The sequence below is a fragment of the Trifolium pratense genome, linkage group LG7, assembly GCF_020283565.1.
Source record: "Trifolium pratense cultivar HEN17-A07 linkage group LG7, ARS_RC_1.1, whole genome shotgun sequence".
Classification (NCBI taxonomy): domain Eukaryota; kingdom Viridiplantae; phylum Streptophyta; class Magnoliopsida; order Fabales; family Fabaceae; genus Trifolium; species Trifolium pratense.
In genome coordinates, this window is record NC_060065.1 from 53,582,111 (window position 1) to 53,597,791 (window position 15,681).

General features: G+C 34.5%; 3 protein-coding genes across 3 annotated transcripts; all 3 read left to right on the forward strand.

Moving 5' to 3' along the window:
- The first annotated feature begins 1,245 nt into the window (after positions 1–1,245).
- On the forward strand, positions 1,246–6,662 carry LOC123898597 (factor of DNA methylation 4-like). Its single transcript, XM_045949593.1, has 7 exons — positions 1,246–1,589; positions 2,102–3,209; positions 3,355–3,536; positions 3,631–3,699; positions 3,793–4,077; positions 5,555–5,806; positions 6,129–6,662. The coding sequence occupies exons 2-7, from the start codon at positions 2,102–2,104 to the stop codon at positions 6,369–6,371; spliced, it is 2,139 nt and encodes a 712-aa protein (XP_045805549.1). The 5' UTR covers positions 1,246–1,589; the 3' UTR covers positions 6,372–6,662.
- A 4,172-nt stretch (positions 6,663–10,834) lies between these two features.
- On the forward strand, positions 10,835–11,797 carry LOC123896632 (factor of DNA methylation 4-like). Its single transcript, XM_045947001.1, has one exon. It carries the CDS (start codon positions 10,835–10,837, stop codon positions 11,795–11,797), a length of 963 nt encoding a protein of 320 aa, XP_045802957.1.
- A 699-nt stretch (positions 11,798–12,496) lies between these two features.
- On the forward strand, positions 12,497–14,169 carry LOC123896633 (factor of DNA methylation 4-like). The gene is made up of 3 exons (XM_045947002.1): positions 12,497–12,676; positions 13,403–13,654; positions 13,872–14,169. Exons 1-3 carry the CDS (start codon positions 12,497–12,499, stop codon positions 14,127–14,129), a joined length of 690 nt encoding a protein of 229 aa, XP_045802958.1. The 3' UTR covers positions 14,130–14,169.
- The last annotated feature ends 1,512 nt before the right edge of the window (positions 14,170–15,681 follow it).

Sequence of the window (15,681 nt, forward strand, 5' to 3'; positions counted from 1 at the left end):
AAATTTACGGTATAATTGGTCAAAAATATAATTAGTCAATATTATTTATGCCGATACTTTTAAAGAAATTGGATTGAACCGACACACTCGGTCCTATCCTTATAGGGCCCGTTTGGTGCGCAGGATAAGGCGACAGGATAGGATAAAACTATCATATCCTGTTTAAATCTCTTGTTTGTTGCACCAAGAGGAAAGGATAAATCTAACCTATTACTAATCCTATCCTATTACTCCTTTGTTATTTTAATCCTTATTTTTTGGTGGGTTAGCAACCTGATAGGATAGAGCTAACACGCGTATTGTTTCCATTCCACAGGAAAGACCTTCGATTCCCACTCTCTACCAACATCGTATTTTTTCTTATTTTATTTTTTACTCCACTGTCATTCATTCTCTGTACCAACCTCCTCTTCTCTTTCGATCATCGTTCGTTTGCTGCAACTATCACTGTCATCTTCTTCTCTACAATCAATTCAATTTCCTGCACCTTCCTTCCTATTCCACCATGTTACAATCCACAATTAATTTGCAACAACCTCTTTTCTCTCAACTCCACCTTCTTTCATGTAACAATCCAAAATTTATTTGCTTCTAATCATCAAAGGATTTGTTTCTCAGAGATTGAATCGGTTTGTTTTTGTGAATTAGTATTCATATGCTTCTAATTCCTAATTAGTCTCTGATCTTGTTTTTCGGTCCTAATTTTGCTCTACTGTTGATTTGGAAAAAAATTTGTGCTCCTGTTCCTAAAAAAAATTAATTATTTTTTGTTTTCTATAAAAAGTTACATTTTGATTGATTATTTATTAATTTGTAATGTCAATTAAAAATATAATAATTTATTTATTTTAAAAATATGTATTTGTTTCACTAATATAATTTGGGCATTTAAATATATAATAGATATTTTATTGTCAATATTAAGTTGCACCAAACACATGATAAGATAATATAATGATATCCTATTTTTTTATCTGGTGTGCTCCAAACACATGACATGATATATGTTTATCCTGTCACTATCCTATCATTTCCTTATCCAGCTACTTATCCTATCCTATCTCTATCCTATCCTGCGCACCAAACGGGCCCATAAAATTTGACTAAAAGCAAACCAAATTACTCCATTATTCATAAAAAAATTAACAAAATGTTACTATGAAAAAGTTCACCAAATAGAATTATTAATTAAAAGAAAAGCAATAAATAAAGAAAATCGTTTTTTTTTTCAAATATTTTTTTTTTGCGCCCATTAGTTTTCTTCTCTCAAACTCAAACCCTTCTTGCATCTCCTCTCTCTCATTCGAAGATCTCTCGTTTTCATTCTTTCTTTTTCAATTTTTTTTTTGTTTTTTTAAAATTAAAATACTAAAATAATTTACCGGTTTGACAAGTCACCGGTTTTTGATTCTTTACCAAGAACAGCAAAATTTGAGTTCATATTCTCAATACACGCAATTTTCATTTCCGGAAAAATTCTTATTCTTAGGGTTTTCTTTTCCTCTCATCTTCCTCATTCTCTCCCTCTTTCACACTCATTCCATTTTCACTATCAACATTGCTGTCAAATTGAATCCTTCAAGCACAAGGTAACAAACACTACAATTTCTACTGCTTATTTGATTATTATTGTGTATTTATACTCTAAATCTGCTTCATAATTGCGTTTTTCCTTTTCAGCATAGTTTTGATTCACCTTAATAATCATCTAGTTTTTGCTTTACTTTTCATTGCTTTGTTTTAGTCATCACTGTATGGAGCTATCTGTAGCAATCTATGAAACACACGCACTCTTCGGATTAGGCGTGTCCAGGTGTCTGACACCGACGCGTGATTACATTGAATTATGTTATTTTTAAAATTATGATCAATGTTGATAGTTAGTGTATGTGTCGTGTCCGGTGTCCATGTTTGTGCTTTCATAGGTAGCAATTTTGTTGGAGTTGATTTTATGATTTTCATTTAGGTCATCACTGTATGTAGCTATTTGTGTAGCAATTTCTTTGGATTGATTTTGTGATTTTCATTTTAGTCATCACTGTATGTAATAGTTATTTGTGTAGCAATTTCTATGGATTGATTTTATGATTTTCATTTTCAGATGGATCGAAAATCAGAACATGTTCATGAGTCTGATTTTGACTACTATGAGTATAGATATTACAGTGACTTGAAAGATGGTTACTATAGGTTGAAAATCTCAGGTTCAACATATAGGTGTCCATTCTGTCACAACAAGGATTATGACTCTTTGAGTGACCTTCAGAGACATGCTTCTAGAATTATGGATGACTCGCGTGAGACGGTGAAGGAAAGTGCGAAACATTCTGCCCTAGAAAGGTACATTGGTAAAGAGAAGTTTGCTGCTGTTAAAACTGGTCATGATAAGTCAACTGCTGTTAAAACTGGTCGAGATAAGTCCGCTGCTGTTAAAACTGGTCAAGGTAAGTCAGCTGCTGTTAAAACTGGTCGAGATAACTCAGCTGCTGTTAAAACTGGTCGAGATAAGTTCGCTGCTGTTAAAACTGCTCAAGATAAGTCAGCTGGTTCGAGTATTGCTGTTGATAAGGATAGGTCACATAATGCTAATGTTGTTAGGAATCAGTCATCTAATGTGAATGTTGCTGGTGATGAATTGTTTGTCTGGCCATGGATGGTAATTCTGGCAAACAATGTTACCACATTTGACCCGAAGAGCGGAAAGCATGTTGGAAAGAATCACAATAAAATTAAGGAGGAGCTGCTCTTGAAAGGGTTTGAGCCCCTGAAAGTTACTACGCTTTGGAATGCTAGAGGACAGACACCCTTTGCAATTGTTGAGTTTGGGAAAGAGTGGGTTGGTTTCCACAATGCCATGAAGTTAGAAAGGAGCTTTCAAGCAGAGCATTGTGGTAAGAAGGATTACATGGATTTATGGCAGCGGGGTCATGGAGATAGACTCTATGGTTGGATGGCACGTGCTGACGACTATCATAATGTTAGGGATATAGTTGGCAAACACCTCCGGGATAATGGGGATTTGAAAACTGTATCTGGAAAAGAAGCTGAGGATGATAGGAAAGCAAAGAAGCTTGTCTCTGGTTTGGCAAATACTTTAATGCTGAAGAACAAGGAATATGAACAGGCAGCAAGCAAATATCACGAGGCTAGTGAGTACCTGACGAAAGTAATGGTTGAAAAAGAGGAGATGGTTGAACATTTTAATAACGGTATGCTGATGCTTAAATTGAATTGTTCTAATTAATATTGGTATTCTGGTTCACTGAATTTAGAGGCGAAGCATTCTGGATTTTATTATTATATCTATCTTTTCAGTGTAGCTTAATATTGGTCTGTTTCACATTTTTCTATTAGAAATAAGCAAGATAAGGCAGGTTGAACGCGATTATCTGGAGAGTTTATCCAAGGATCATGAAAAAGCCAGGCTGGAACTGGAAGCTCGGAGGAATGAACTTATGTCCCGTGAAAAGGATCTGCAGAAGCGTCAAGCAGACAATCATAATGAGAGAGAAAAGCTATATCTTGAAAAGAAAAGAGTAATTTATTTTGGTTCTTTGAATTTATGGTAGCAATGCTAATAATTTTTCTTTTTAATAATCTCTTAGACATACTTCATCTTGTTGTTTACAGAATGAAAAGGCAATAGAAGAGCAAAAAAAGGCTGATGAACAAATGATGCATTTGGCTGAAGAACACAAGGCACAAATTTCATTTTCCTTTTATTTAAAGTATTTAATGAAGTTACTTGCATCCACTTAAGTTTTGAGGACTCTTTTGGTTTGAATGTTGCAGAAAGCAAAAGAGAAACTTCACAAGAAAATTCATGAACTGGAGAGGGGACTTGATGCAAAACAAGCATTAGAATTGGAAATTGAACAGCTTAGAGGAGCTATCCAAGTAATGAATCACATCGGAGAGACTGATCTGGAAGAGAAGAAAAAACTGGAGGCAATAAAAATGGATCTGCAAGAAAAGGAAGAGGAATTGGAAGGCGTAGAAGATCTTCAACAAACACTGGTTGTTCAGGAGCGCAAAACTAATGACGAGTTGCAAGATGCCCGCAAAAAATTAATAAGTGTAAGTATCTTTCTGAACGAATAAATATTATCATGTTAATATGTCTTTTTGCCATCAACTCGTAGTTTGATTATCAACTTTAGAATGTCTTCTGTAACTAATATCTTACAAAATCATGATGGATTTTTTATTTGTATAATAAATTACCTTGTAAAACCATGTTAAAAAAAAATTACCTTGTAAAACTTAAGCAGAAATGTAAGGTCATTTACATTTTTTAATTTACCTACAGCTGTTTCTCTGAGAGGAGCATATGTCTGTTGGTTTCTGCAGTTTACTTTCATTACCATCAATAAGATTCAGCTATTTCCCTCAATTGTTTTTCAGTTTTTAAAATTTACTATTAATTCTGTGTGTTTGAGATTGGGTTTGAACAAGTCTTTGTTGACATGTATTTGCAATGGCCAATGCAAAATGTTCGGGGTTTTAACCTTAGTTTCTATATCCAAGGAATTACAATTTTTCAAGGTATCATATTCTATTATGTGAAGCATGTGGTTGCTTGTTTCCCGTCTATTTGTTCTCCAGTTGTTTGTGTCCAAAGATGATGATTTTAATTCATAATTTTAACATTTTAGGTGAAATTTGGTAGAATCAGGTCAGGTCTATGAAATGAACAGATTTTACATTTCATAACATCAACATAACATCACATAATTTGGCAAGAACCGTAGCCAAATACTATCAGAGACAACGTTTCTTGAGCTTCACCTGAGTATAATGCTCAACAGAATGTGCATTAGTTAGAACCCTCTTCCCACTTATCACAAACCCACTACTACTAGAACTGTATTGTCTCTTCCTCTGCCATGGTAGAAAAAAATCTGGTTCTGTATGTACACAGAACACTTTCACCACCGAATCCATCGACGGTATCACCCTAGCAGACACGCTTTCCCATATAGGATCCTCGTCCATGGTAGTAGGGCCCCCGACTTCAACCAGAACGGTTGGGACAGCACCATTACTGTCAACCCCGAGGGTGACACGGCGTCCGGCTGGAGCCTTGTCGGGAACGGTGGGGGAGTTTTTTAGGGTGTCCACGGCCGCGGCCGATTTGGGAAGAAGTGGTGCTGTTGTCTACGAGTTCAACGTTTCCGATGGAGAAATCGTCGTCAATGTTGGAAGGTTCGGCGGCTATGGCGGTGGTTGGGGCGGTGGCTGTGATGTCTAGGGTTTCGGGAGAAGGATTTTTGGTTTTGCGACCTCTTTTGCATTTATTGTCACCCATTATTTAATTTTTGTGAAATTAAAAATGATAAATATGATTATGTGATGTTATGTATGAAATGAATCAGGTCATAATGTTTTACATTTTTAGTTAATATGTCATATTGTTTCATAATGGTCCAATCATAGTTAATAATGTTTTACATTTTTACTCAAGCAAAATATGTTAAGCTAGTTTGTTGTTGTTGCTTTGCTGCCATGATTTCATTGTTTGTTTTGTTCAAGTAACTCTTTTCTTTGTTCACAGTGGATTGGCTACCCAAAGACTCGAGCCATAATTTCAGTGAAAAGGTTGGGCGAACTTGATGGTAAGCCATTTTTGGAAGCAGCTAAGAGAAAGGTTTATGCTGAAGTGAATGCAAACGGAGCAACTAAGAGAGAACTTTTCGATGAAGCAAAAGTCAAAGCACTCCTGTGGTGCACACAGTGGGATGAATATCTTAGGGATCCTAACTGGCATCCTTTCAAAATTGTAATCGACAAAGAAGGGAAACCCAAGGTACAATGACTTCCATAACTTCAACTGTGACTGTAACTTCAAGTTAAAGTTAATATTTTTTGCAATTTAAAGGCTGATTCTACTACTCGAACGTGTGACCTTAACTTCAACTCTTGTATTAAGACACTCCTTTGTATATATGTATCCCCTAAAACTATAATGCATAATTTTTTAATGATTACAAAGCATGGTATGCTATTGGTATTGTTTAGAGACATCCATTTACAGAAAATGGCCATCGTTAGCAATTATTTGGCATATTTCTTTCTCTGATGTGAACTGCACTGACCATGATCTAATATATGTTACATATATCGCGCAGGAAATTTTAGACGAAGAAGATGAAAAGCTGAGAAGTTTGAAGGATGAGTTTGGAGATGAGGTGCACGATGCAGTAGCTACAGCTCTAAAGGAGTTAAATGAGTACAATCCTAGTGGTAGGTATGCAATACCGGAACTTTGGAATTATAAAGAAGGAAGGAGGGCTTTATTGAAGGAGGGTGTTTCCCATTTACTAAAGCAATGGAAGCTATTGAAACCCAATACTAAGCGAAAGAGAACCTGAGGCTTAATTTGGGTGAAGAACTTAGAATTAGACTTATATGCAGAAAGGTTAATATAAATTCTAGCTCTAATAGACTTGGTACGGATCAAAATTATATTGCCAATTGTTGGTGGTGATACTTCGTATAATTGTTTTATGTATTCACAACATTGTCTCTACTTTTCCTTGGATGCCAGGTTTCATAACAATATATAATGCTAATATTATATATACTTTTTTAGCAGATAATGTATGATTTTTGGGTTAAAACTTTAAAACAGGTTTGATGTTTGAAATTGTTGATTACTGCAAAATTATCAAGGCGAATAAGTGGTATAATTTGTTTTCCTTTAAGTTAAATTCATTTGAAGTCAAACCTGACCTTATATATAAAGCATATTTTTAATTTTTTAGCTAGTAATGTTATGCATTTATATCAACCAAATTAGCCAACAAATTATCTTGCTTAATGTCATCTCAGTGAACCATACTGGATAAGATTGTGTCAGGTGCTGATATAATGTGGTCATTGAAGATCAGTTCATTTCTCCCCCTCCATTTACAATCTAATGCAATGCAACCACAAAAGTCAAGTTCTAATCAGACACATATCTGCTATCAGCCATATTAAAAAGCATTCACACCTGCCAATTCAAAGAAATTACTCAATTTAGAAGCTCCCACTATGGTCCAAATTATTGTGATCAGTGTGCAGTCGCGAAAAATATGAGATATGATTCCGAGTTATTATTACAAATTGGACAGAGATCACTATCTGTTAGTGTCCGTCTTGGACCTTCCACATTCGTTAGGAGGATTTCATCTTCACGAGACAATTTCCATAACAAGCAATGTATTCCCTCGAGATCCCTACTCCATTTCACAACCGCGGAGAACAAGACCGCATTCCACAGGCTATTGACCTGCAGAATTCTGCAGTAGGCCACAACATTGCTATTAGAAACACACTCTTTAACAACTGACATACATAACACAACACAACACACTTTCTATTGATTGAAAATAATATTGGTCCTATCAAATTATATTATAAATTTAGTGGAATTCATTTCAATTTTAACCGATAGATCGAATATATCCATGTTACAAATGACATGACATGGCAATATCTCACGGCTTCTCTCGACATATATGTAAACTAAAATAAATTTGAACTACTATGTTATGAGATATATTCCCTCAGTCTTATATTATAAATAAAAAAAATCATATTTATTAAAAAAAAAATGATAATTTGAAGTATGATTTTTTTATATTTCTATTGAAATACGTATTATGGAAAAATGTAAAAAAAAATTGATTGGTTATTATGGGGAAAAGAAGAAAAAAAGAGTAAATTAAATGTAATTTGTATTAGATTTTATGAGAATAAGTAAAATTAAATCTTAAAAATGATAAAACTTAATTGTTTTTGCTTATAATTTGAGGAAAAAAATGATTTTTTTTACTTATAATATATATTTTTTATTACGTTTTTGCATATAATATAAGACGGAGGCCGGAGGGAGTATGCATGTCAAATAAAATCAAAATTATAGATAGAAATTTAATTTTTTTTATTGGTTGAAAAATTTAGTTTACTAGTTTTCTATTCAACTTTGAAAGTTGTCTTTTATTCTTCTTTGTTTGCCTTTTATTTATTTTTTTAATGGTGTGTTTAGTTTGCGAAAAAGAAAAAAAGTAAAGAGAAAAAATGAATATATTTGAACTAAACTTTAGTCCAAATACATTTATTAGTTTCCATGTTTTTCTCACTTTGTCGCAAACCAAATTCACCCACGAAAAATTTGTTCTTTATTACTACCTCCGTCCCAAAATATAGGAGTTATTTTGACTAAACGACACTATTCATTTATTTTGTTTTGACCATATTTTTTAATAATATAAAGATATAAATATTAGCATATCATATTTTGTTTGATTTGTTTTAACGAGTACTTTCAAAATATCAAGTTTTTATAATTTTTACTAATAGATAATTAAAAACATTAGTGATCAAAATTGTGCATTAAGATAAGTGTATTAATCAAAGGCTTAATTAGTCTTTTGGTCCCTTAAAGATATTTTAGGTTTCGCAATGGTCCCTTAAAGAAAAAAAGGTCAGAATTGGTCCCTTAAAGACACATATGTTTCTCAATTGGTCCTTTCCGTCAATTTTTTACAAAAAAACGTTAGTTTTAGTAGACTGAATTGTGGATGTCATTAAGTGTAAGTGGTCCACCAAAAACCTTATTAATTTTTAAAATTTTAACCATTGGAATTTTTTGTTATATTTGGAGTTAAATTTTAACGGAAATGACCAATATGACAAAAATATATGTCTTTAAGGACCAATCCGGACCTTTTTTTTCTTTAAGGGACCATTCCGGACTTTTTTTCCCTTAAGGGACCATTGTAAAACCTAAAATGTCTTTAAGAGACCAATAAACTAATTAAGCCTTAATCAAACTAGGTTTTATATTTTGGGACGTTGCACGATCGGAAGGAATATGGAACGTTGGAAACAAACAGGCATGAGGCAGGTACGTTTTTAAATAGCAAGTCATTTCATAGTTTCATATATACACGCATTTCCATTTGTGGAAGATTCCTATTTTCAGGGTTTTCTTTTCATCTTCTTACTCATTCACTCCATTTTCTCCTCTGCTTTTCACCATCAACATTGCTCACAAATTCAATCCTTCAAGCACGAGGTAACAGTACTATCATTCATTTCTGCTATTTCATTGTTTATTGTGTATTTATACTCTAAATCTGCTTCATAATTGCGTTTTTCCTTTTTAGCATTACTTTGATTCAGCTTAATAATCATCATCTACTTTTACGTTTTAATAATGATGCAGAGATACTCTTCCGATTAGGTGTGTTCCAATGTTGGACATGCGTCAGTGTGTGACACTGACATATATGATTAAATTGAATTGTTGAGTAAACTATAAAATTGGTCTCTCTCTCTCTCTCTACACCGTTAAATGGATATTATCATCACACAATTTAAGTGTCACGTAGTCAATGGTCAATTTAAAACAGTGACTATTTTATAAAAAAAAGGGTAAAGAAGATAAAGACTAGTTTGACGGTAAGTTGAAAATATGTGGAATTATTTTGATAGAAAGTGGATGAAGACAGAGATTTATTTGACCGAAAGTGAAACAAATGTTCACAGAGGGCTAAATTGAGAAACGTTTGAAAGAGACAGACTAATTTGAGATATTGAAAGAGTCGGGACCTATTTGAGAGCGAGTTACAAAGATAGACCAATTTGGTAGTTTACTCTTGAATTATTTCCTTCTTTTCATATTATTATGGGTGCCAAGCTGCCAGTATTCGTGTTGTATCTGGTGTCGTGTTTGCAACCATGCTTCATAGGTTTTATACTCTTATCTAAATCATAATAGGGTTTTTCCTTTTTAGCAGTACTGTTTGTAGCTATTTGTGTTGCTCAATCTTCGGAGTTGATTTTATGATTTTAATGTTAGTCATCACTGTATGTAGCTATTTGTGTAACAATTTCTTTGGAGTTGATTTTATGATTTTCATTTTCAGATGCATCGAAAATCAGAACATACTCGCGAGTCTGATTTGCAGTACTTTGAACGTAGATATTACAATCACTTGAAGGATGGTTGTTGGAGATTTTTGTTGGGGAAGATGCTGCAACACTTGAACAAAGAAGATGTCGCCGATGGATGCACGTAAAGATTCAAAGCGTGTTTTCACACTAACCTTTAGGTTCTATTCGCCCCCACCAATAATGTGTATTGGATGCAATTGGGATGTACGGCGAATACCCTGCAGGATACTTTGATCACCTTGTAGTGGTTTGCACTAACACAACAAGCATATCTTTGATAACATTTTACAAAAATATGATTCCAACAATTCACTCATGCATTAATGAAGTGAAGGATGATTTAGAAGAAAATGTAAGTGGGAGAGAATTTGGTTTGATTATGTCAGTTTTCTTATGTTTACTGTTTCCAACTTTCTCTATTTATAAAGAGATAACCATGATTTGATTAAGAGAATAACTTCTCCCAAATAACCGTTATTAGCGGTTACAATTCAAAATATATCAGTAACTGTTGGTCTGGTCTATTGGCATGTGTGTGTAACCTTTAACAAACTGATCTGTGTTTGTGTTTAACTCCTGTGCCATGCTTTTTTTACTTAATATTAGCGTAGGCATAGGATTTTTTTTCTTTATTTTTTTTTTTTCTAGAAAAAAGAATCGTTGGCGCCAAGCGTGAGGGAATGCTAGACGTTTGGTAATTTCTCCCTCAACCGTTTTTGCTAAAAATTTGAATCATGATAATTCAAATTAATTGACAATAAAAACGCAAAACACCAAGAGGCAAGAATCGAACCATGTTCCTCCAATTCATTATTTCAACGCACAACCACTAGGCCAGTTTAATAGTTCTGATATATTTCTCAACCATAATTATATAACCAGTAAAACAATGTTTATTTCCAAGTTTATATATTTTGGAAATATCTCTTACAATGGTTACTATAGGTTGAAAATCTCAGGTTCAACATATAGATGTCCATTCTGTAACAACAAGGATTATTACTCTTTGAGTGAGCTTCTGAGACATGCTTCTAGAATAACCGGTGACTCGCGCGAGACAATAAAGGAAAGTGCTAAACACTCTGCACTTCAAAGGTACATTGGTAAAGACAAGTCACCTGCTGTTAAAGCAACTTGTAAAGATAAGTTACCTGCTTTGAGTGTTTCTATTGATAAGGATAGTTCACATAATGTTAACATTGCTGAGAACCAGTCACCGAATGAGATTGTTGCTGGTGATGAATTGTTTGTCTGGCCATGGATGGTAATTCTGGCAAGCAATGTTACCACATTTGACCCGAAGAGCGGAAAGCGTGTTGGAAAGAAACATAATGAAATTAAGGAGGAGCTGCTCTTGAAAGGGTTTCAGCCGGTGAAAGTTACTGCGCTGTGGAACCATAACGGACAAACACCTTTTGCAATTGTTGAATTTGGAAAAGAGTGGGATGGTTTCCACAATGCTATGATGTTAGAAAGGCGCTTTCAAGCAGATCATTGTGGTAAGAAAGATTACTTGAATTTACGGCAGCAGGATCGAGGAGATAGACTCTTTGGGTGGATGGCACGTGGTGACGACTATAATAATGTTAGGGATATATTTGGGAAACACCTCCGGGATAACGGGGATTTGAAAACTGTTTCTGGAAAAGAAGCCGAGGACGATAGGAAAGCAAAGAAGCTTGTCTTTGGCTTGGCGAATACTTTAATGCTGAAGAACAGGGAATATGAACAGACAGCAAGCAAATATCACGAGGCTAGTCAATACCTAACGAAAGTAATGGTTGAAAAAGAGGAGATGGTTGAACATTTTAATAACGGTATGCTGATGCTTAAATTGAATTGTTCTAATTAATATTGATATATCTATCTTTTGAGTGTAGCTTACAGTCTGTTGCATTTTGGAATGATTTGTTGTAGTTGATGTGAATTTTTAATATTTCATGGTAGCTAAGTCCGTTTCACATTTTTCCATTAGAAATAAGAAAGATACGGCAGGATGAACGCAATTATCTGGAGAATTTGTTTAAGGATCACGAAAAAGCTAGGCTGAGACTAGAAGCTCGGAGGAATGAACTTATGTCCCGTGAAAAGGATTTGCAGAATCATAATGAGAGAACTAAGCTATATCATGACAAGAAAAAAGTAATTTATTTTGGTTCTTTGAATTTATGGTGGCAATGCTAATAATTTTTCTTTTTAACAATCTCTTAAACACACTTTTTCTGAAGAATGAGATGGCAATAGCGGAGCAACAAAAGGCTGATGAACAAATGATGCATTTGGCTGAAGAACACAAGGCATAAATCTCATATTCCTTTTATCGTAAGTATTTAATTCAGTTACTTGCATCATTTAAGTTTTGAGTACTTTTTTTGGTTTGAATGTTGCAGAAAGCAAAAGAGAAATTTCACAAGAAAATTCATGAACTGGAGAGAGGACTTTTTTTTTTGAAAACTTGGTATCCGGTCTTAGGACCGAACTGGAGAGAAGACTTGATGCAAAACAAGCATTGGAATTGGAAATTGAACAGCTGAGAGGAGCTTTCCAAGTAATGAATCACATTGGAGAGACTGATCTGGAAGAGAAGAAAAAACTGGAGGCAATAAAAATGGATCTGAAAGAAAAGGAAGAGAAATTTGAAGCCGAGGAAGCTCGTTATCAAAAACTGGTTGTTCAGGGGCTCAAAACTAATGCCGAGTATCAAGATGTCCGCAGCAAAGAGTTAATAAGTGTAAGTATCTTTCTAACATATAAATGTAAATATTATTATGATGTTAATAGGTCTTTTTTCCATCAACTCATCTAATAGTGTGAATATCAACTTTATAATGTATTCTGTAACTAGTCTCTTATAAAATCATGATAGATTTTCGATTCGTATAAATTGCCTTGTAAAACTTAAGCAGAAATGTCTTCTCTGAGAGGAGCCTAGTTCTGTGGGTGGAAAGGGATTCATCCCTTTTTGCAGTTTAATTTCATTACCATCAATAATATTCAGCTATTTCCCTTCTGTGTGTTTGAGATTGCGTTCGCATCAGTCTTTGTTTACATGTATTTACAATGGTCAATACAAAATGTTCGACATTTTAACCTTAGTTTCTATATCCTTGGAATTACAATTTTTCAACATATCATATCCTACAATGTGAATCATGTGATTGCTTGTTTAAACTGTCTATTTGCTCTCCAGTTGTTTGCGTCCAAAGATGATGATATTGATACATAATGTTTCACATTTTAGAAGAAAATTGGTAGAATCAGGTCAGGTCTATGAAATGAACATATTTTATTTTTACATTTTTAGTTAATATGTCATGTTTTTTCATAATGGTTCAATCATAGGGTATTCGATGCCTAAACCTAGAGAAAAATATGTTCAGCTAGTTTGTTGCTGTTGTTTTGCTGCCATGATTTCATTGTTTGTTTTGTTGACGTAACTCTTTTTCTTTGTTGACAGTGGATTGGCTCCCCAAATGCTCGAGCCACAATTTCAGTGAAAAGGTTGGGCGAACTTGATCGTAAGCCATTTTTGGAATCAGCTAAGAGAAAGATTTCTGCTGAAGTGAATGCGAAAGCAGCAACTAAGAGAGAACTTTTCGAGGAAGCGAAAGTGAAAGCAATCCTGTGGTGCTCACAGTGGGAAGAATATCTTAGGGATCCTGACTGGCATCCTTTCAAAATTATAACTGACAAAGAAGGGAACTCCAAGGTACAATACAATGACTTCCATAACTTCAACTGTGACCGTAACTTCAAGTTAAAGTTAATACTTTTCTCAATTTAGAAGCTGATTCTACTACTCGAATGTGTGACACTCCTTTAGAAATATGTATCCCCTAAAAATAGAATGCATCATTTCTTAATGATTACAATGCATGGTATGCTATTTGGCATGTTTCTTCTCTGATGTTAGATATATAATGCAGGAAATTTTAGGCGAAGAAGATGAAAAGCTGAGAAGTTTGAAGGATGAGTTTGGAGATGAGGTGTATGATGCAGTAGTTACAGCTCTAAAGGAGTTAAATGAGTACAATCCTAGTGGTAGGTACCCAATATCGGAACTATGGAATCATAAAGAAGGAAGGAAGGCTTTATTGAAGGAGGGTGTTTCCTGTTTAGTGAAGAAATACAAGAAACTTAAATCAAATAAGCGACAGAGATCAAATAAGCGAAAGAGAGCTTGAGGCTTCATTTGGGCGGTAATTAAGAACTTAGAATTAGAATTATATGCAGAAAATTTAATATAAATTTCAGCTCTAACAGACTTGGTACCGCTCAAAATTATATTGCTGTTTGTTGGTGGTGATACTTGGTATAATTGTTATATATATTCACAACGTTTTCTCTACTTTTCCATGGATACCATGTTTCATAACATATAATGCTAATATCATATATACATTTTTAGCGGATAATGTGAGTATGACTTTTGGGTTAAAACTTTAAAACGAGTTGATGTTTGAAATTGTCGATATTGGAGTATATGTCGAAAAATTATTAAGGCGAGTATATGTTTGAAATTGTTGATATTCGATTCGGTTTCAATCTTTCCCTTCGATCCCGGTGGATTTTTCGTATGTCAGTGATTTACAGTGCTTTCCTATTGCAATATCGAACTCAGTTCTGCATAATTGTTGAAGTTGCAATCACTACTGTTCTTGTCATTACTTTCCCTCAGTAACAATAGCTGATGTTTAGTCTATTATGGTTTGTCCTTGTTACTAGTTTGCCTACAGCCCTGAATATTGAAGACAAATTTTGGGTTCGTTGTTGGAAGCTTTTGATGAAGATTTATACATGGTTTGATGAACTCTTGGCTTAGTGTTTGTGACTTTCTGATATTGAAGACAGTTTTGGATTATGTGTTGGCTGCTAGCTACAATATTGAGAGCTATTAGTGTTGCAATTATTGGTATTGTTATTACATTTGGAGATCATGCTCTACTGGTCTCAGTCATTTGATATACATGGTTTGGATTCTAACATATGCATAGTAGCTGGTGTTGAAGGAAAGTTTGTCGCTTAGCGAGACTTGCCTCATGCTGAAACTATATATATCAATGGCAATTGCATCTACATTTTGACATCCCTGTGCAGCATTGCATTATATGATGAGTTTGTTCAGGTTCATTTTTCTTGCTGTAACATTTGGAAAAGGATGGTATGCTATTGGTATTGTTTTGACGATTCAACTAAGACATTAGGGATGGCAACGAACGCCCATGGATGCGGGTTTGACACTTACCAAATCCACACTCGAAATCATCACCCAAACCCAAACCCAAAGGATGTTCGGGTGGCAAAACAACACCCACGCCCACATCCATTGGGTTCGAGTTTTTTCCACCCAAACCCGCAGCACATTTGAAAATAATTTGCAAATTTAAGAAATTGAATTCCAACATAGACTTTGAATTAAATTACAACTAAAATTAAGGTCTTCCAAGGAAATTCAAACATAGACTTTCAAGAAATTACAACATAGACTTTCAAGAAATTAAATTACAACTAAAATTTAAGGTCTTCCAACGAAATTGAGGGAGACTATGGGGGTAATTAGGTAATTGTAAAATATTTCAGGTGGGTGTATGAGTTTCGGGTGTGGGTTTGACTGATACCAAACCCACACCCATATTATCGGGTGTCACCCGAACCCAAACCCAGTCAAATCGGGTTTCGCCCGTTGACTTGGGTTTGAGTTCGGGTGGGTCTCTCGGGTTTGAGTTTTTTTGCCAT

Excerpts from the sequence above, each read along its gene's own strand:
- LOC123898597 (XM_045949593.1), top strand. The coding sequence starts at position 2,102 with ATGGATCGAAAATCAGAACATGTTCATGAGTCTGATTTTGACTACTAT. Across the intron at positions 3,537-3,630 it reads TATATCTTGAAAAGAAAAGA|AATGAAAAGGCAATAGAAGA; the intron begins GTAATTTATTTT and ends TGTTGTTTACAG. Across the intron at positions 5,807-6,128 it reads ACAAAGAAGGGAAACCCAAG|GAAATTTTAGACGAAGAAGA; the intron begins GTACAATGACTT and ends TATATCGCGCAG.
- LOC123896632 (XM_045947001.1), top strand. The coding sequence starts at position 10,835 with ATGTTTATTTCCAAGTTTATATATTTTGGAAATATCTCTTACAATGGT.
- LOC123896633 (XM_045947002.1), top strand. The coding sequence starts at position 12,497 with ATGAATCACATTGGAGAGACTGATCTGGAAGAGAAGAAAAAACTGGAG. Across the intron at positions 12,677-13,402 it reads GCAGCAAAGAGTTAATAAGT|TGGATTGGCTCCCCAAATGC; the intron begins GTAAGTATCTTT and ends CTTTGTTGACAG. Across the intron at positions 13,655-13,871 it reads ACAAAGAAGGGAACTCCAAG|GAAATTTTAGGCGAAGAAGA; the intron begins GTACAATACAAT and ends TATATAATGCAG.